Raw genomic sequence first — 23030 nt, 5'->3', positions numbered from 1 at the left:
ATAAGCTCCACCTAAAAACACAAAGACCGCACTTTTCCAAGGAGATGTTTGCGTCCATAGGTCATAGTCATTCATTGCTGAATAACGAGTACAGGAGGCTGATGCTTCATCATTAAAACATCATTTACTTTGAGGAATGTATGTGGCATTACATACAAATGCTTAAGCAGGAACAGTGGACCGTTATTGTACCATTCGTAAGTCTGAAGTTGGTTCTTCTTAAGCTCAGAAGATGTATTGTTAGTTTAGCTTAAAATTCACTAATAAAACAAAATACCCTCTCATAATCACAACCAAGAATCACCGAGTATGTTGCGCAAATTTTATAACATTTTCAAGTAAAACTTTTCTCGGTTTACGACGGAAACGTTGGTAGATATATTATTATCCAGTCTATTATTGTTGCTAAGAAAGACAATTTTTTGGAACAGGTAGTTTTTTTTAAAAAGACGATGATCAAACCAGAAATAAATATAAAGTGTCACGCATAAATTTCATATAAAACAAAAAGTTATAGCATCGGAGAATGCTGTATATTAAATCTTCGCTTTTGTTTTAATAGACAATTATGCAAATATGAATAACATGATTTACAACTCTTAAATTCAAGTTCGTTACTCAGGTGTGGTCCAGTCTTTAATGTGGTTATTTGTTATATGCCACGTCAAATCTATCAAGGGTTTATAAATTGAATAGGCTTTTCGCTTTGTGATTTAATTTGCATCAAATGTATTGATTTGTATTCCATATAAATCACAGTTATATTGACATTTCCAATGTTTATGTTTAGTCTCGAAGTAAATTAAGTTTTGATTGAATGTTTTCACGTAAAAGTTTGAATAGTTGGATGTGGTAATGAGGAAATAGCTGCTTTCTCAAACCATTATACTTTTCACATATGTTGCTACAGAAAATTTTGATTAAAACTTAAGCCAAAACTCGCTGTCTGAATTACTTTCATAGTTAAATTTAACCTTTAATGTCTGTTTTAAAATTATTCTTTTTCCTGTGACATTCTTCTCTGTCTTCAAATTTTTATTATTGCAAGTCATATTATTAGCAACATTATATAGGGCTTTTAAACTAGCACAAAAAAGGTTGTGAGAAAAATCCTACACACAACAATACTTCAGTAAGTAGTTATAAATAAAAACAAAATAATGAACAATGGACATATATTTTGCAAACACTTCTTAATAGTATATAATTATTTCCACAAATATTATGAGGATTTTATTTCATTTAATGATATTCACCTTATCATCAAAATTTATATAGGTATAATATTACATTATCATGAAAATCATGAAAAATTTATTAATCATATAAATTTCCCATGCTGACAAAATATAATATAATTTAAGACAGTGTATTCAAAGTTGCAACATTTTAAAGAGCATTTAAATGGTATGAATAATTAATAAGGTTTCTTCTCCATTATGCCTTTATGAAAATAAGGGACGAGACGAGCAGGACGTTCAGCTGATGTTAATTGATACGCCCTTCCCATTACAATGCAGTGCCGCTCAGGATTTTTGAAAAACTCTAAAATTCTGGTCAACACCATGATTGCGCTCGTCATCTTGAGACATAAAATGTTAAGTCTCATTTGCCCAGTAATTTCACTAGCTTCGGCGCTCTCCGGACCGAAACACAGTCTTCACCGGCTTCCTGTGCAAAGGAGCCTCCCACTGGTAAATAATGTTTCTGTAAATAATGTTTTTAGAAGTGTATGGCAAACGCAAATACGGGATCCCTGACTTTTTTATTTTTTAATTTTAACTATGCCACGGAATACGATTGTGCAGTACATTCCGCAGTCTATGTTAAAGTCAGCGTTACTGTTAAATATGAGTTAAACCTTAACTATAACATGACGCTGATAAGCTAGTATGATGGCACACAGACTTAAAATTGTATTCGAACAACTAACGGAGTATTGATCGCAAACCACTCTTTGAAATATTAAGTGTGCAGAAAGTTTAGGCTACCAATTGAACAGTTGTAAGAGCTAGCAATAATTCACACAGAACTATCGAAGCAAGACCAACGCGTTCAGTACTTTGTAAAGAACGGATACAAATGTTGGATTCCGAATTCCGTTTTACCTCCACGGAGGCATCCCACATTTTATTGTTCTCATAAATTTTACGTCCGCAACACAGGTTTGGATTGGCTTCAGGATTTTGTACTTCATCGAGGTCTTTTCCTCCTTTTATGTTTCGCAAGATTGCTTCTGTAAACGCTCCTACGGTCACTGTCTCTTACTATCGTAAATATCGAAGTGCAATAACATCTGAAATTGTTTTTGTATTAAAGTAATTGTTCCCTTCTTGCATATTTTGAATTTCGTATTATTCGCCTTGATGTGGTCAGAGATAATTTATCAGATTTACAATTAAATCACATTGTAAATGTTATTACTTTTCTGTACAGTAAAAAATAGTATATAATTTATTCCTCTGTTATATAAAATTAAGTTGTATTTCGTATTATTAAAGCCGCTTTGAAAGCTAGAAGAAATTTCACAACGTTATCTTTTATAAAGACCTAGGCATATCTTGTACTGTGCGTGCAAGAATGTTATTTAATTATTCAAATTCTTTAATTCCAAATAGCATTTAATATCACTTATTGAATGTCAAAAACGACCCATTTGAAAAAGTATGCCTCAGACCTAAGAAGAAATGGCGCAAGAAACTCAGATGGCTTTTTTTTCGTATGTAATTTAGCTACAATATAATATTAAGTTTTGTACAATAAAACTTATAATTAAATGCCTGAGGGCATTCGCTCCATTCCCAGCCTGTGGTATCATTAAGAAAATCAGATTCTTAACAATTCTTTTAATTTTTTAATGTAAATAAGGGACGAGACGAGCAGGTCGTTCAGCTGCTGGTTTTGATACGCCCTGCCCATTACAATGCAGTGCTGCTCAGGATTCATGAAAAACCCAATAATTCTGAGTGGCACTACAATTGCACTCGTCACCTTGGGAGATAAGACGTTAAGTCTCATTCGGCCAGTAATTTAACTACGTTACAGCGCCATTCAGACCGAAATACAATAATGCTTACACAATACTGCTTCACGGCAGAAATAGGCGCCGTTTTGTTATCCATAATCTAGCCGGCATACTGTGCCAAAGGAGCCTCCCACTGGTAAAGGTTTGGTAAGGCATTTGTTTTGTACATTTTCCGGGTAAATGTGCAATTAAATAAAGGTATGCTATGCTGTAAGTATATAAGTTTTTTTTTTAATCGAATAGGAGGACAAACGAGCGTACGGGTCACCTGTTGTTAAGTGATCACCTCCGCCCACAATCTCTTGCAACACCAGAGGAGGATCACAGGAGCGTTGCCAGCCTTTAAGGAAGGTGTACGCGCTTTTAATTAAAGAAATCTTTAGGGTTTCTGTGTTTTAGTATTAACCACTATTAAAATCGAATTGGGATACTTTTCAAAAATGGGTGTACCTTATTCACATAAACTAATATTAAAAACGATTAGGTATCATGTTGCGAATATAATCATGATGTATCTATCGATCGGCATTTGTCTCGCAATCCTTGACATTTTGAAGTTTTTGTCAACGAATTAATGGCGAATTTACCTTGACCAAATTATTCAGAGAATTAATAGACATGTAAGTATACGTTTATTTATATACACATATAATAAAATCCTAACCATGCGTGTCTATGCATAGAATATAAAACAAAAGTCTCTGTACTTTTGTCTGTTCATCGATTTTTCTGATTTTAATAACCACATATAGCGTTTTGAATGCGGTTTTCACTAATGTATTGTAGGATGCATTTCAAATGTTACTTATAAAATTCGGTTCACAAACAAAAAGGTTAAGTTAAATGTAATAATACGTCGATCAGTTCGGTATACTACTCAGGTAATAATCCCAACATATCGCTATTGGCTAATGTGAATATGTATTTAAGATCTGTGTTCCTAATGTAGTGTCTGACAAGCATTCACCCTTATCAGACGACTTAGTAGGTAATTAATTTGAATTCGGCTCGGTAATTTGGAATCCTCATTACAATGTCCATATTCAAGAAATAGAGAAAATTCAAACGAAATTCTTAAAGCATTTAAAATTTAGGTGTTCCGCTATCGATCAATATGTCCCTAACTTAATCTCTCTGGAAAAACGTCGTAAGGTAAAGGATCAAACATTTCTGCTAAAATTACTTCATAATATGATTGACTCTCCACTTCTTCTTAATTGCCTTAATTTCCGATGTCCAAGACAATCTTCGCGAATTAAATCTTTATTTAATTTACATACTACACGCACTAACTATGCACAAAATGCCTTTATTCATCGTTCTTGTTTAGTATACAAAAAAGAATTCTGTTCAATTGATTACTTTTCAGGGTCGATACAGAAGTTGATTGAACAAATTAAGAAAATGTCTTAGTTTTAATTAATTCTCATTAGTATTATATATAATAAATATTGCATCTCTTTATTAACTTAAAAATGTATGCTATTATTATTAATATTATTACTAAAATCATATATAATTTTCTATAAATATTTTGTTATTTTCAATTCAATATATTTAATTAATATTTATTATTTTCATTACAAATAGGTACTTTTAAATTGTAATTAATTTGCTCGCATTTTTCTATGTACTATTTAATTGTGGAAACTTTTATTGGTCAGTGATTTATATTTTAAGTTTTATTTTTTAAGTGTATTAAGTTGTACTGTTTGTTTCCCGAATAAAATAAAATAAATAAAATAAAATAATTAAATGTTCGGTGCACATCTTAATATATATAAATTACGCGACACGTTGTTTGTCCGCGATGGACTCCTAAACTAATGAACGGATTTTAATTGGGATTACTTCATTGAGTGCAGTTTAGTCCAATTTGAGAGATAGGATAGTTTTAATTTTGATTTGGGACCCATAATTATTTTTATTTTCAATATTTGTTTTGTATGGACATATTTTCTATGAGAGAATTTAGTGACGTACGGTTTGACAGTTGCACTGTGAACCAATTTCATTATCTTCTTTCGTTAGAGAGCATTTTTTACGAAATTTTTTTTTTTTATGAAAATAAGGGACAAGACGAGGAGGACGTTCAGCTGATGGTAATTGATACGCCCTGCCCATTTCAATGCAGTGCCGCTCAGAATTCTTGAAACCCCCAAAAATTCTGAGCGGCACTACAACTGCGCTCGTCACCTTGAGACAAGATGTTAAGTCTCATTTGCCCAGTAATTTCACTAGCTACGGCGCCCTTCAGACCGAAACACCGTATTGTTTACACATTACTGCTTCACGGCAGAAATAGGCGCCGTTGTGGTACCCATAATCTAGCCGGCATCCTGTGCAAAGGAGCCTCCCACTGGTAAAATAAAACTGGTAATTGTTGATGTTTTGAAATATTATTGGCAAATTCCTATAAAACAGTATTTTTAGTTATTATATACAGAACAGCGTCGGGACAGCTTGTAATATACATTTTTTCCACGTTGTTAACATCTGAATACCAATACTTAAAACTTTATGTGTCATGTCGATTCGGTAATCGAGAATCTTCTTTAATTGGTGATAAGAAGTTTTTAATTATATCTTAAAAAAAAAACATTTCAAATGTTGGTAAAATATTCTCTTCTTTCTCGAAATATCTTGTTTATATTTTTAATGTGCGTTCATTTATTTACTGTAAGTCACAACGAAATCTTTCATTCAAGTTAATTCGTTTATTTGAATGAAAGACTTCATTTTATGAGAAGAAAATAGATGCTGAAGCAGTAAATATTGAATTGAAAGAGTGTCAATGAGTTTCTTGTCGCTTTATAGGCTCTTGTTTTCTTTTTAAACTTACACAAGTTATTTAAAATCGAAGGTTAAAAAGTTTGAGTAATTTTGGAGTATCATGCTAAATGCAGATCTAAAAGAGTCGTAATGAGTTTCTTGCCACATCTACTCAATAAAGATCAACTTTTCCAAAGTCAGGTTGACAGTGTCATTTTCACCTAAGTGAATAAATGACTTTTCTTTCTTGCTGCATTTTCTCAATAATTATCAACTTCGCCGAAATGAGGATGTATCATAAAAATTTTAATGTTGACATTCAATTATGTATGTATTTTTTATACTTAACGAATACATTATATTTATCGTTTAGGTAAGGTTTACTTGCTAGCAACTAAAACTTAGAAAGCTGTTAATTTAGCACATATTTCTTAGTATTTTTTCATTCACATTTTTTTTAGTATTTGCACCATTTCATTCCATGCCAATATAAAATTATAAATAGTTAGTTAAATTTATAACAAGAATTATTAAAAGTAGGTGAACTAAATAAAATAGCACAAGAGTCAAGGAACACAATCATCACAATAAGTTTTATAAGATGGACATCTTCGTAGCGTTTTGAAAACATTAACGTGCGTTAAAAATGTTATTGGTGCTATAATGTTACTAATGCTAACTTTCCAAATCTATATATAAATATATTTACCTAAATATTTTGAATACTAAGCTATTGAGTAGGCAACTAACAAATTATGAAAAAAAACTCTAGTGCAATATCTAGTGCGATAATACTATGGCAAAATCACTGCAGAAGTCCGCCAGAAAGGGGTACTGAAAGGGTATTTAAATTTAAATGTAAATTCCAACTTATATAATTATGTACCATCGCTAATTTGTTTATGAAAAATTTTAAAGTACAATTAGTTAATTCTACATGAATTTGTAGATAAAAAATATTTATTGCAAGACTAAAAATCGGATTTCGACAAAAATTTTAAGATGGTCTAGTAGCACCGTCATAACATAGAATGAACATATTAACATAATATATATATATATATATATATATATATTATTATATTATTAAGCATGCTTAGATCTAATTACATTTAAGGAGTATCGTATTTTATGTAAAATTATCGTAATTTTAATAAACCGAAATAAAACTGTAAATCTGCATCTAATAAAGTATGTAAAAATGTGTTTTAACACAGTACACCAGATCTTAGGCTACAAAAGCTTATCTTTTCATAACACAAAGGGATTTCTTCATCTTACTTTAATCACTTTAATGGTTTGCAAAACAAAGCTACATTTAAATGGATATTTACTTGTTTCGCTCGGCCACAACACAAACAACATTTTACCTTTTGTTCGTCGTTCAACATTATGCTTTTATAAAAAATATAGTAAAATCAAATAAATAAAATTTATCAAAGAGTAAACTAAACTAGTAATCTAGATTTGGCCCTTGCACTAAACAATCTTATTTTATATAATATTATTAGTGAGATACACTTTGTTTTTAATAAAAAAAAATAAAGATGATACACGTTATTTTTAGCCAAGTTTATCTATCTATGAAAAAGATAAAATATTTGAATAGTATAATGGTCACTGTAAAATGTTGTTAGGTTAGCTAATTACAAATTAACTTAAGACAGATGGACCCTTAAGTATATAAAGGGGATAAATAAATTGACCAACTTGGTATTAAGGCGAAGGGTAGACAGAAAACACGCAAACATGGTGTTTTTAGACAAGTTTGGTGGAGAAAATATAGCATTTGGAGCTATGAACACTACTTTGTCCTGTTACACATACCCTTAAGTCTTACTTGTAGGTTGCTAATACTTGCTGTTGGTTAAAGTTAATACTCCTGAGCTATTATGAAATACCAGTTTTCTTTGCAGTTAAACAAGTTTTTTCTCGGAATGATGCATTTGTTTAGTATACTACTCTCATAAAAGTTGTTCTTATAGCTTTTACTTTTTTTGTGTAGGTACATTTATTAAGATTAGTAATCAATAATGAGTATTGTAAGCAATTGAGCTGTTTGCGCCTGTTAAAATGTTACATTTTTGACGCGAGAATTTTGAAAATGTTAACTTTGTTACATAGGAGCCGTGAACTCATATCGCTCAAGGTCGCCGGCATTTAGTATCGCCTTAAGTGGATCTCACAACTTCTTATAGTAGAAGAAGTGAGTTGTTAGACTTGGTTGTACAAGATAATATTATGTTTGTGATGGCTTATGTTTGCATGACAGTACCTATTCAGTGGTTTTAATTTCAACATTAAGATCCGGAAGGTATTATGCACTTTGTATTTGTTAGAAAATATTCGAGGAAGACAATATTTGTTTGTAATTGCATCTTTAATTTGACACATTATTTTTAATTAATTGCAAGCTAAATGCAGCTAAATCGATAACTATCAGATAATAATCTGTGATATGAGGAGTCAGCAAAACAATAATTGTTCGAAGAATTTTACAACCTATATTTAATTTAAAAGCAACATTCATTGAAATGTTTTATACATTTTCCTGAGGATAATATAACTTGCAGAAAATTATAAGAACAATATGGCAGATTACCCGCTTTCCTTATTTGATACTCGTAAGTAGCATTGTTTACATGAAAAAGATATTTAAAACTTTTATAAATAAAAACATGAGAACGTTTAATTTGCTCTTTTTACTTTATATAGTTAGTATTATAATTCATTCAATGAAAAATAATTCGCTAACTTTGTGCCTCTCGTTATTTCATGCAAAAGACCATGCACCAGCATGAAGTAATAATACTCGCTCAACTGACATATTATCTCAGTATTTTCTTTGATTAACGCGAGTGTTACACATAAACAATTGACAATTATATTCGTAGCAGAAATCACCGTCTGCTGGCGGTACACCTTTTCGCATGGTAGCACGCACTGCGTCGCCCGTGCCTCGAGTCTTGAAATTGTTTAATCACCTCGTAGAAGCCCACCCTGAGGTGTTGATGCAGTTGCTGCTCCAACTTTGTGAGTCCTCGCATAATAGCCTCTAACAATAGTATAATGTACTTTATTATTGTAATTGGTGTTGTAACCGTTTTAATCAAAAAAAAAAAAAAAACACTTTTAAAGGATTAAAACTTAATTAATTTTAACTAAAATAAAAATAATAAATGTGACTTTTACGCAAAGATCGTAATAAGTAAAGATACAATTACCATTACACTCGTTTTAATCCTTAAAAAGTTAAAAGTGAAATATATCAGTTATACTATCCGGTTACATTATCTCTTGACCTACTGTTAATGACGTCATATCGTCGCTTTGTTACGGTGTGCAAAACAAGCATCAATAAATAATATCCTAATATTATTATTAAAATATATACAAGAGACTTCCACCTATATATTGCCTCATCACGATATCTCTGGACGGTGCAGAGACTTGAAATTTCGTAGTAATATTCCTTTTGCCGATTCCAGCTAAGAACGGATTTTACGCAAGTTTTTTTTATTATGAACAGAACAACGTGTGTCGGGTCAGTTAGTTAATAACTACGATTAATTTATTCTATATTACAGATCAATGTGAAGGTGTTATTATTATTTTAAGTATGAAAAATCAATGAAGGCATCTAGGTTGAGTACAAAGAGTTCTTAATTTTCTGACAGAACTATAATAGTTCTGCGACAAAGAATAACAAAAACTACAGTGGCATCCGAGGCAGCATGCAGCAGTAATAAAATTACAGACAGCATAATGTTCAGTATACCACTACACCGGAAATACATTGCTAATAATTGAAATGTTATAAATTAAGTACTCTCGCCTTTAGCGTGACAATAACTACTTCGGCTGCTCACTACTGCAACAGCTACAGCAATTGAAGAAGCCTCGTGTATGGGAGGAGCACGTATCAATAAAAAAAAGCACTAAAGTTCATCGTGTATAACATATTTTAAATCCTTACATTATTATAATATATTTCTACTACAAGAAAATTGTTTAATGTATGTACCATATAAACTCATTAGCTTTTCACAATCGACTAGTAAAGAAAATTTCATATACCATAGTTATATAAATCCATTAACAAGCCACTGAGCTCTTGAATATCGGAACCTTTCAATTAAGAAAATTACAACACTATTTACTTCAATTAAATTTCACTTATCAGTTACAACGTAAAAGGCATCAATCCTCATTACTGTGGTGCAACAAATTAAGATTCCTACAGAAACTTAACTGCATCTTTTTAATAGTATAAATAAACCAGCACAATTGTATGGGATATTGAAAAACAGTCATTCCATTAACCTGTTAAAGAGCACACATTAACACGAACATCCCGTTTCATTACTCTACATTTGCAGTACCGCAATTTTATCTGGAATCGCACTTTTTGTGAACACCGCCATCTATCGGTGATAGGTGTAATTAAGACTATGTAGGTAGTTCTATGAAATTAAGTACTACGTTTTTGCTGTCTACGTCTATTGCTAAAAATAGAGGTATCAGACATTGTATATTTGCAGCAAAAGTATCTAGGAGACCGGTGCGGGCTTATACCGGAATATTTTATGTTTTTCCAATTGAACTGGGACTGTGGGACCCTTTTTTATGTGTAACGTATTGTTATTGGACACGTACGACGTTTGAATAATAATATTATGAATTAGAAGAAATAAAAAAGACTCAATTAAGAATACTCAATTCCACTAGAGGATGATAATAATTAATAAGCAACAAAAAGTAGTATCAGCGAAATTACAATACAATATGATTTATTTTTCATAGTAGGTAATGTGGTAAGGTATTTCATAAAAATCAATAATTTTAATAAATAATTTTTTTTTTTAATGAAAGCTATGAAAACCAAACGATATTTAAAACCATGAATACAACCGTTAATCTAAATTGATTACAAGATCTTATATCAGTTTACTTGTAATCTAATATAATAATTATATTTCATATTGCTCTAACAAAACCTTAACAAATTGAATTTCTATGCTAGCCTATGTATAAGATTCATTAATTTCCGGAAACTATCTGTAATGTATTGTTCCTTTCGTTAATGTTAGTACATAAAATAGAGGCATGATATATTTGTAGTCATAAGTTATATTTTGTCCTTTATTATGATAACCATATGGATATTCACCATAACGTAATAATATCATACTATTATTTGTCTTTAAGCCGATTTCTGAATTAAGGTTTTTTTTATAAAAATAAGGGAGGAGATGAGCAGGACGTTCAGCTGATGGTAATTGATACGCAATGTATATATATATTTATATACTAGGTAAGTGTATTTTGAGTATGGCAATTAAGATCATTCTTAAATCATTCTCAATCTATACTTAAGTACGTATAAACTCATAATTTGCGTTTCTAAATGCTTTTGACAGTTGTCAAACTACGCTTATCTCTCATCTTTTCCTTTATCCTTAAACAGTGCGTTCTTAGCCACACTGGCGCATTTTTCTGCCACCAAGTAATGGGGGGCACGCACTATTTAAAGTTTAAAAATGAAATGACTATTATTAGAGTTTTTCTCGGATAAAAAAAGACATCTCACCACGTAAGTCTGTCAACTTAGCGTGAGCAATTCAAAAATTATAAGGCAGATTTTGGGTTTACATTTGTGGAATTTGTGCGACAAAAATTCAAGTGAATGTGGTATCGGCCAAACTCGCTTAAAATAAAAAGAGGGTGAACTAGTATAGTCTAGGCCAAACTAGTTTATCCTGAGGTGTACTTATTCACGTTAGGCTTAACTGCTTCAGCTTAGGCTAAACGGGTTTTTCCAAAGCTTTATCCTTCCGCCTAAAGGTTGAACTGATTTGACTAAGGAAAAACGTTTCGCGAAAAGGTTTTATGTACATTATGGGAAATACATATACACCAGGTGACACGTACGCTCGTTTGTCCTCCTATTCCATAAAAAAAAATATAACGATGAAGATGATTAAACTAGACAATCCTAGAAAAAATCAGTCGACTGGATGATTCAGACGTCCAACTGATGGTAATTGGTACGTTCTGCCCATTACATTGCGTGCCTCTTATGATTGTGAAAAGGCCAAAATTATGCGGACATCACTTTGAAATATAAGATGTTAAATCTCATTTGCCCAGTAGTTTGACTAGCTATGACACCCTACAGAACAACAACGTACCTTACAAACTGAAACACAATAATGCTTGACGGCAGAATATTCAGCTGGAAATATTCTTAGTTGAACCAACGAATAGAGTATTTTAAGTACCAGTTTATTGTGAGTGGCTTTTTGGTGTTGGTGAATAATTCAAAATAAGATTATCCATGTTAAAGGCTTGTTATAAGTTTGCATTGAAATGTAATAGAGACTTGGAGTCATTAAATATTCATCGCATACTTGATCAGCGACGCGCGTACTCACTTTCATCTTGGAATGTTGTTTTACGATACTGAAAGTTGTAACTTTATAATCCTTGCTCGTTTAGGCGTATATTACTTGCATTATGTGTTCAAGTACACATTGAAGTACCTGTTAAGGCGTTTTCAAGTTAGTGGACATAGGCACCAATTAGTTCATGTTTTTCTAATCAATTCGTGCTAAATTTTTATAGAAGAAATATCTTGTTTGAAAGACCGGTAAAGTGCAAGAAAAACAAGTATTTATAATTTAATATTTTTTTAAAGAAATTTCGAATTCGTCACTTTGGTGTTTAATTAATTGTTATTAAAGCGGCTACATTGTCAAAATTTGTCAATGTTTTTATCACATTCCTAATTCAAATCAGTCTCCCTGGAAAGTAAGTTTTGTCTTTGTCATAACTATTAGGTATGGAAAGAAAAATTGTCCGGAATACATTCTCTGTTTGTATCACTCATTCTTGTCTTATTTCTGTTGTTAGTGTATTTATTGTATTTATACACTTTGTACTTATGTACGCGATGCATATTTTTTTTATTAAGCTATTGCATAGCTTCTATCGCGGGCCTTGAGCGTGGGGACCGAATCCAGAAAATCCGTAACGAAAATAACCTAACACTTACTTACTAGATGTATATAGATATTTCAGCACGCTTTTTACAGTTGCCGTGGAACAGTGGTTATCACATATGCTCATTGTGCAGAAGGTCCCATGTTCGAGCCTTTTTATCACGTTTTTTTTATTTTTATTATTATGACAAGCATTTTTATTTAGTTTCTCCTGTCCCGTTGTCTGTCTGTAATCAAATCTTGCAAGTTTAATTTTACTCAGTTCCCGTTTGCTTTTTTTAAAATTAATTTTATTAAAAAATATACTGCATAAATAAAATAAATAAATAAGTATAATTGCATAAGTTGATAAAAAATGCTATGCAATAGCTTCACCGCGGCAGTCCCCGAGTGCCACACGTCTTTTTATTTCCGCAGCACGAGTAGATTTCAGTTTCAGTTGATTTTCATGCTCTTTTTCCGTATTAGTCCATTTGATATCTACGCATACTTTAAGTTGACAAGGAAGTGCTATTGTTGATTATAGGGAACTATAATATCATTAGTTGCGCCTTCACTTACACAGATCATCAGCGAGTCAATTCTATACAGTGCCCATCAACCAACACCAAAGCAATGCCGTAAATTATCATACTGAAGAACAAACGAAGTTATATTGTATTTTATAACAGTCTGGAATATATCTCAATTCACGCACGACAACATAGCGGGCGCAGCGAGTAACAATATAAACCTCAAAGTATTTGAGAATTCATTACAATATCTAATCAATAAAATCGTGTACAACAAGACCTTATATTATCGTGAGGATGTGATTAGGTTTTCAGAGCATTCCATACAACAATTGTAACGAAGTATTTGAAAGGAAGGTCGACTATTGATTGCAATTTTTAAACAGCTGTTGTGTCGTATCGTGTTTATCAGTTCATTTAAGTATTGCGTCCAGACCAAGGCTTCGTAGGTCGTTTTTGGAGAGATATCTATAACAGATATTGTATCGGAACCTCTAGGTACTTTATAGAATGAAATGACCTAGTCTTTCGTAGTTTTGAATAAGGATTCTTTCTACAACCAGAGCAAGTATTTTGAGGTAAATTTTACTATTTTGCTTTTATTAACAAATTTCGACAGAATTAAATAATTTCAGTGAGATAGAGTTGTTTTGGAAGTGCAACGAACCGTAAGATTAGATACAAAATCTTAATTTTTACCATACATATATATAAAGGAACAATTTATTTTAAATAAGGCTCGTTTTAAAAGTTCAATTAACGAAACAGTGGCAATAATTTCATCAATTCCTGACCTATTATCACGCTGGATAGGTTTTGATGCTTTATAGCGTCCTGTTGATGACGTCGCCGTCAACAACTAGTAAAAGATAAATTTAAAAACTATTTTCCAATTATCATCTCCTTTAAATATAGCCTTAATTAAGGCTCGCAATTTTAAAAGTAGAAAATAAGAAAAGTTAGTTTAAGAATAACACGTAAGAAAAATAGTATGTCCTTATATCGCACCTAAATATTGTCTACGTAAATACAACAATCTAAATGGTAAAAAAACAGCAAGTTTTAACTTACATACTATATGTACTAGAATCTACGAAGAAATTATATAAACTTAGAGGTTTTGCCAGTTTAAATTGCTGAAATATTTATGAAAATATTTATTTGTTCATCAATTATATAATATTTTTAGTAAAATTTATAGGCGCTTCACCTTTCCATATAATATACGTGGCTAATACCTGATCCCTGTAATTAAATATTTGATGCAAAGCTTACCCTTAACCACGGATCATAGCGACCAATGACACGTGTTAACCCAAGTCCCAAGGATTTCACGTTTGATTAACTAACAATTTCGTACCCAATTTACTTAGTAAGAGCTGTCAATGATATCAGCTTTTAGAGGATTAAATCTAGAACTGTACATTAAAGGGTATTTTTACAATATAGTGGTAAGCAGAGATAGGAATTCAATATTGATAAATAAATCTGTTCTTAATTGGAATACAGCTATTGTGTTACCAGCTCCTTTAATAATTAGCTCTCTTGTTGCTCGTCTTTCAACTCTTTGTAATTTAATGGTTATAATTGTTGTGGTCATTTATTGAAGATCATAATTGTTTTTATTAAAGAAAAGTTTTGATAGACGCATTAAGCTCTGTCGGATAAACTCATTCAAGCAAGCGTTAAATGCTTAGGGCATTTAGTTTTCATTGAAATTCAAATACATTATATTAATAATATATACCAAATATATATCAATCAGCATATCAATTAAGTAGTATTTATATTATTTCTTTACAATTATTATTTTACTTTCAGATACATATAAAATCAAAACAAAATATAGTCATGGAATAGTTACAGATTATGAACTATTAATTATTGATAATACCGGTTATTTGATAATCTATAAGAACATTAATTTTCATATAGATATTTTATAAATCCACAATACCTTTGTAATCGTTGTTACCTGACCAATGAGCAGTGAGTACACTGCGCCCACTCACCTCAGTTGCTTTACAGAGTTGTTTGTATTTTTTTTATGGAAGAGGAGGACAAATGAGCGTACGGTAGCTGATGTTAGGTGATCATCGCTGCCTACATAATCTTGCAACTCCAGGAAAATTACAAGAGAATTTTAGAAATGTGTACGCGATTTCTTGTAGGTACGTAGTGATGTCGTATAGTCCTGGAAATACCGCAAGGAAGCGCATTACATAGCTTTGTTGTACATGGAAGAAAGTTCCTTAAAAACCGAATTGTAAAGGAACTCCAGATATCCAGATATTGCAATTTGTGGCGTTTCATGCGAAAGTTGAATTTGGCGGCAGATATCAGGTCAAACAGCTCTTCGGGACACTCCCCGTGACAAGTGCGTAGAAGACACAAGATGAAGCGACGATTCTACGCAACGCCAATTGATCTAGTCGTTCACAGGGTACTAGATCTCCGACAATTCGAGCAATTCTGCGTTGCACGCGGTCAAATGGATTTTATTGGGGTCGATGAAAAATTAACGCAACTTCTTTTGCCATCCAAGTCGTATTTTTTAGGAGAATAGATAAAAGTTACAGAGGTACATTAGTTTAAGTCAAGAAGCATCTTCTATCGTGTGAGAAAATATTCATGTCTATTAATCTTTCCCACGTGCAAGTAGCAAGGCGTTGATATTGATGTATCGAGATATTGAAGTCGATCATTAATTACCGAGAATTCTCGCAAGCCGTACACGTTAAATGTAATTCAAGAAATTTCAACAATGAAATATGTTAAGTGATTCTAAATGTATTAGTTAATGCTTATATGGAGAAGGTATTTAATCATCGATTGGAATATGAATAGGTATTTTAGGATTTATAGATTATTGCTCTTTTTAACGTACCATCGTTTTTTTTATGGAATAGGAGGACAAACGAGCGTACGGGTCACCTGGTGTTAAGTGACCACCGCCGCCCACACTCTCCTGCAACATCAGAGGAATCACAAGAGCGTTGCCGGCCTTTAAGAAAGGTGTACGCGCTTTTCTTGAAGGTACCCATGTCGTATCGTCCCGGAAACACCGCACAAAGAAACTCATTCCACAGCTTCGTGGTACGAGGAAGAAAGCTCCTTGAAAACCGCACTGTGGAGGACCGCCACACGTCCAGATGGTGGGGATGATATCGTAACTTGTGGCGTGTCGTGCGAAGGTGAAATTGTGAAAGCGTTTGTTCCCTTATGTATTTAAGGGTCAACTGATGGTATATGATCATTGTGGCTTTCATACACTCTAGTAAATCCAGTGAACACACAAAAGCGTTGTCAACCTAATAAAGCGTCATTTCACAGGACTGAAGTGAGACTCTACGTCTCTACCTAACACATGGTTTTTGTTATATATCTGTAATCAGCCAAACAGTAAGAATAGATGTGCTGCCAGTATTGGTGATACTATTCTGGTCCATTATTGAGAGTAGCTTTAATCTTCTTGTGTGATCAGGCTTAGTCACTGCCAGATTCGGATTCGGACGAACTCTTCTTTGTTTTTCGAGATTTAATTTCTGGCTGAACTCTTTTGACTTTTAAGGATTGGAATGTCGGTTCTTCGTCTGATACTATTGTCTCTTTGGAATTGCCTTAATGAAGGACTAAATTTACTGTACACAAAATGTACGCAATCCGTATTGCTCTATTTGCGATCGCATTAGAATATTCTTGTATATTATAATTATCTAAAACTGAAGTAAGGAATTATTGAATAGTTTAGTTAGTTGCTCAGTCAACGGTAATAAAAACAAACTTTCTAGTACTCGTTTACCGATCATGTCAACATGTTTCTAATAAAAAAAAGGTACGTATAACTTTAAGTTTTCGCCTCATATATTTAATAACTAATGTAAATCAACGACGTGCTTATAAATCTGAACAACAAATATAATTCTTTAAAATATCGTTAAGTAAAGTAAATTTCTTTTTATAAGAAAATATGCAACTGAATACAAGTTTTTCTTTAAAGTTCGCGAACTTTCATATCTTCTTAAACTTTGCAGATGCTGGGATTAAAGTTCTGGATACATTTTTCATAATCTTCGAAGATGTATTGAATAGTTCGCAATACTGATCGAGAGTTTGTTACTAGTAAACTGATATTAAGCCTGTTCTATTTTATCGAAATATTAAAAAGTGTTTGCACAAAGGAAATATTTTAGTCGATTTTGCTATTCGATGACACTTGATAAATTGTTCTTAGAATTCATTTCCAAAGAGGATGTAGGTAAATACTACGTAATAATAATTTCTAGGTAACTAGACCTTGTTGGAGAGTCAAGATATTCGACTTCCAGATTACATAGATATTTTTTTTAATATGTATGAAAGTTTTTTATATGGATAACATGTAAACTTCGTAAAGTTAGGTAGATCGACTAGTTTGCTACAACATACACAAAATTTTCACCATAATACCATGATGAATGATGTTAGCAACTGAAACTGAAGGAAATTCATATATCTGGCAATAAAACTGCTGTACTTTTAATTAATTGTGTAACATAATACTCGTAAATAGATAGAAACTCATAATTGATACTTAAAAAAGATAGAGGGATAAGTAATTTATCTATTTGTTTTAGATATTTATAATTAACGCCATCTGTGTTCAGTTCAGTAAACTACTTACCCTCTGAGATGCGTAGCATGGGGGGTCGAGTCCACCCCCGGGACGAAACATCGCCGCACTTACAGCTGCCATCTGCCAGCTACCTTACTTTGCCCTTCCACCGAGACATTTCTCTGGAAATAAAAGAACGGATTCTCGTAAATGATACTAACTTAAAAGTCGTGTGTGTCAGGGGACGCCCGACAGAACTTAAACTAATCTAAGTTGAACTATTTAATATTGAAATTGTTTAACTTGAGAAAACCTTAGGTGATTACTTCAATTTTTTGCATGAATATTAATATGATAATTAAGGGAACGGTTACTTATCAATAACATGTAATATTGATAGTAAAATTAGTATCATTTTTAATTATATAAAAGTAGCAATTGGTCTGTCTACGGCTGCCGTATGAGGGAAAGGGAAGCCAGACAGACTGGCGCCGTAACGCGTTACGTTACGAAGTGATTTGCTCTCACATAAGAAGTTATCACTTGAAAAAAGTACAGACCACTCCATTTAGATGTTTACACGTAATCGTAATGTTATATATTATATTCAGTGCTTTATGTCTACAGATATGTGGCCATCAGATGATTTCTACGCAAATAAAAAAAATATTACGAGATGTATCTTGATTTTATAATTTTGTTTTATTTTATATTATTGTTTTCTTGGTGTGACAGAAGCAAAGACTGTGCATGTTGTGACACCTTAATTTGTTGTACCTGCATGTAACTCATTATTTGTTCATCTTAGATATATTTAAAGCGTATTAGAATGTAACAACTACTGGTTATTCTATTAATGAATAAATAAATATTGCAATTACTAAGATTTTGCCGGGTCAGTGGTATATTAATATTTATTATATTATAACTGTAAAAGAGCACTCGTCCAGTTTCATACAGATTTTCTTTTAGACGGTTCTTCTCAACATATGCAGCTTTACAAACGTTGGTAATAGATTTTGTAATTGCCGCTTCAATATTTTTTTTGAACCAAATTCCGTAAAATTTTCTCTAATTTTTTTCCGTTATTGGTGGAAATATTGAATGTTTATTGATTAAATATAAAAGAGCAACCATCGTTTCATATATAAATTATGTAGTACTTTAGTACGTTTGTTGTTTTGTACCAATACTCGAAGTTTAAATAAAAATTTCAATGGGTTTGGATTAGATTATAATATCTTACTTCTCCCAAAATATTCGTTAAAAAATTGCTTAAATCGTTCTTAGTAAGGCGGTCATATAACGTTAAGCTGGGAACTACAGTTTGGTCAGTTAATACTTTTTATTGTCACTTAAATCACTTACCACTTATCGCTACAGAAGTAAATGGTGCTCTGAGAGAGAAGAAACGGTGCAAGACAATGTCTCATTCATATTTTTGCGCTCTTTATAAAAATACACAATTTATACAAAGTTGTGCTGTAATTGCCACTGCTATAAAATCCAAAAATAATAGAAAGTAGCAGTACCAGTGGGAGGCTCCTTTGCACAAGATGCCGGCTAGATTATTGGCACCACAACGGCGCCTATTTCTGCCGTGAAGCAGTAATATGTAAGCATTATTGTGTTTCGTTCTGAAGGGTACCATAGTTAGGGAAATTGCTGGGCAAATGAGAATTAACAAGTAACATATGTCCCAAGTTATGACATATAAAGGTGACTCAGACCTGAGAAAAACGGGCGCAACAAACTCAGCGGGCTTCTGTTTCTTATATAAATTTATGGTTACAATGTAAAATCGTACAATTAAATGTATTATTTAATACCCTGTGGACGGTCGCTCAATTTCCAATCAGTGGTATCATTAAGAAAGTCATTTGTGTTATAGTAACCTTTACCACACAAACGTTTTTTTAACAATTCTTTTGAATTATCTCGTTGTAAAAGCATATCTATACAACGCCCCACAAGACTTACTAACTCGACTAAGCCGTGTGCATTATAAGTTTATGTTTATTCCTGGTGTTAACATTATAACAGTTTCTAGCAAATTCACTTATGTACAATACATATATACACATAACATTATCAAGAATATATTGAGAGGCAACAGTCAAGATGTTTATTTCTTTAAATTGTTCTCGTCGTGATTCTTTAGGACCTAGGTTATAAATAGCGCGAATAGCAGCACAAAGATGGTATTGATATCGGCAGTATTGCCCCATAGCAATATACCATAGGATATAATACTATGAAAATAACTAAAGTAAACTACTCGCGCCGTATCTACGTCAGTTAATCGTCTAATTATTTTGTCCGCGTATGCTGCAGAAGTAAGTCTATTAGCCAATCCTTTAATATTGGGGCCCCAATGTTATTTGGAATCCAGAATTAAAAATGAATTGACTCTTATTGGAATCCAGAATTAAAAATGAATTGAATATTATTGAAAATTGAAATGATTCAACTCTTCCGTTACCAAGTACCACAGAATTTAACTTAATAACTTGTATTAAGCACAGTGAGTCACTTTGTAAAAGCACCTGTATTAACCGCATAGCTTTACCGAGCTGTGGGAACAAAATATAGGAAGAGAGTTCAATGACACGTCGTAGATGCACAAATGCAATAATGGTAGCTGCTATGTAACCTTTCATTATTTTAATCACTAGAGAGAATTGATTTTAAACGCCAAAAGTATTACCGAAGCCGCATTTTAATTAAACAATTACAAAAGTAAATGTTAAGGCAGAGTTTGTTTCGTCTTGTAAATAGATTCAATATAACAATATGAATTTCTTTTAATTTTATTTATTATTAACAAATTACATATAAATGTCATAATTCTTGTATACACATAAACTCATTCGAGTTTTACCGTGTAGATACAAAAGTTCCTCGAAATATATAATATTATTAAAATTTAAACACGACATACTAATATTTATTATCTAAAAAAAAACAAAACAAGTATAGCATTTAGGTGCAAAGACATTGTGAACAACATTACGAACTAAAAAATTTACGAATACCCTCAATATTAACAATAAAAGATAATACTGCATATAATATGTCCGTCTCTAAGTATCATATGCCTTTATATATATTTGCGTCCTTGTTAATAAGTTGGATTATATGATATTGAAATAACCCATGTGATAACGGATCACGGCCCTTCTAACAAGCATCAGCTTAGGTATTACCAACAGTCCCCTTACGTGAAAGCACAAGAGACGGCCGCGCCCATCGTTCTGTGGTGCGGAGGTATGGGCACCTATATAGGAATATCCGCAAAGTCTTGAGGACACCTAAGAGCTCTGATGTCAATCAGAGGTTTGATATTGAATACCTTGAGGAGTTGGAATGACAAGATTTGTCACCAACCAAAATATTCCATGTAAAATAAGTAAAAATAGATGGGGAGTTGCGTAAAGGGCCTGCAATTACCTGCATACTTATAACAAAGTGGATTGTTATTTGTCAGTAAGTGGTGATGGAAGTGCGGGTCGAGCTAGTATAAATCCACAATTGACTCAATGATGTTGTTCATCAATCATACAAATGGCTATTTATATTATTGTGGCGCCGTCGTTTGTTACGCTTCTAATATCCTAAGATTTTGTTGCCAAATTCCAAGATTTTCTGGTAAGGTTAGTTGGAAGAACAAATAAAGGTCGAGTCAAATGAACACTTGTTCAAATTGTTTATAAGACCATGTTTAAACTCTTTAAAGGGTCTGCAAACGTAAGCATATTACGATGCGTATTTCAAATTGATTCCTCCACGCGTCTGAGAAAGAAAAAGGAAATGCACTTGACTGACATACAGACAGACAATAAGTGATCGTGTAATGTTTTTTTTTCTTGGAGAGATATGCAATCTTAAAAATACGAAGTAGACTACTCTGTGGAAAACTCTATTCCGTGGATTAATTAAAAAACAATATTCAATGTTTGTATACAATTTATGGGTATTTTACTCGTAAATAATTTTTCAATACCTTAAACTTAACTTCAATAAGTTTAAATATTAAAATTGTATTAATAGTAGACGTTTACGAAACAGCATAATTATTATAAGTATGATATTAATTGTTGATTTTGATTTTTTATAACGTATTTCTCTTTTTCTTTCAATATAGATATCTCGTAATTCAAGCTATGCCTGGAAAAAGCAGCTCTTTGAACTATGACATCACTAAAATCCTTGCTCTTACAAGAATAATATGCCCTTAGAGCTGTAATCAAATTCTTAACCTTAAAATAAAAAATATCTACACTGCATTATATGAATCTAGATGGTTTTTTATAGTACCACAAACTTGACTATTTTTACGTGAGAGGGTATTAATATGATAACAAGATGCTAACATAATTATAACATTTCACTAATGATAAGCCTTTTTATAACTAAAATGCTGTTTCTATGCCGCATGCATTTCCAAAAGGTAAAACAATACGTACAAAATATTACCATTTTATAAATACAAATACGATAACAATAAATAGAAACATAAGAGTGTAACTTTACACCAACCACACAAATGTCAATGAACTGATCTTTATCACACCGCAGTGTACGAAGGAAGGTACTTACTCTTTGGTACTGGGACTGGCTGAATGAAATGTTCCCTTGTTTCTCAACAATGCATTCATACAACACCGTTGTGTAAGCTTACTATGTTACACCAACAATTTCACATGCATACCGCCCGCGCCATCTTGAATTATTAGGATGGTATTGTAACATGTTTGACAGCTTTAGTTAAGTGTCGCTTAACAGACTTTTTATATTGTTTAACAGCCGTTTTCGATAAACTATCTCTAGTTTGGGATAAATTGCTATCCCCGTTTAGTGGCAAATTCTTATATATCCATATTATGTGCATCTATCGATTATCGGCGGTTTTCTAGTTACGGATTATTGCTATCACCGTTTACTGACAAGATCTTCTATGGCTATAATCTAGTTATAGTCCAATATAGCTATATTATTACTTATAGGCCAATGCTGTCTGTCGATAGGTTAATGAAATTAAGTAAGCGTAAAAGGATAGATTGTCTACCTCTAGTAATTTAAACTAAGGAATGATAGGTTATTGAAATCGGCGGTTAGTATATATT

The 23030-nt window shown here is 32.3% G+C and overlaps 1 protein-coding gene across 2 annotated transcripts in view; it reads right to left on the bottom strand.

Annotated features, from left to right (window-relative positions):
* LOC126968290 (uncharacterized) overlaps positions 1–23030 on the bottom strand; it is a 185772-nt gene that overhangs the window by 46616 nt on the left and 116126 nt on the right. For both annotated transcript variants that reach the window (XM_050813194.1, XM_050813203.1), the window contains one exon: positions 17974–18086. In XM_050813194.1, the coding sequence (XP_050669151.1) occupies positions 17974–18045 (72 nt within the window). In that variant the 5' untranslated portion in view covers positions 18046–18086. The remainder of the gene's footprint in view (positions 1–17973; positions 18087–23030) is intronic.

This window comes from Leptidea sinapis, chromosome 1, assembly GCF_905404315.1.
Source record: "Leptidea sinapis chromosome 1, ilLepSina1.1, whole genome shotgun sequence".
Taxonomy (NCBI): Eukaryota; Metazoa; Arthropoda; class Insecta; order Lepidoptera; family Pieridae; genus Leptidea; species Leptidea sinapis.
This window is presented reverse-complemented; position numbering and strand designations above follow the sequence as displayed.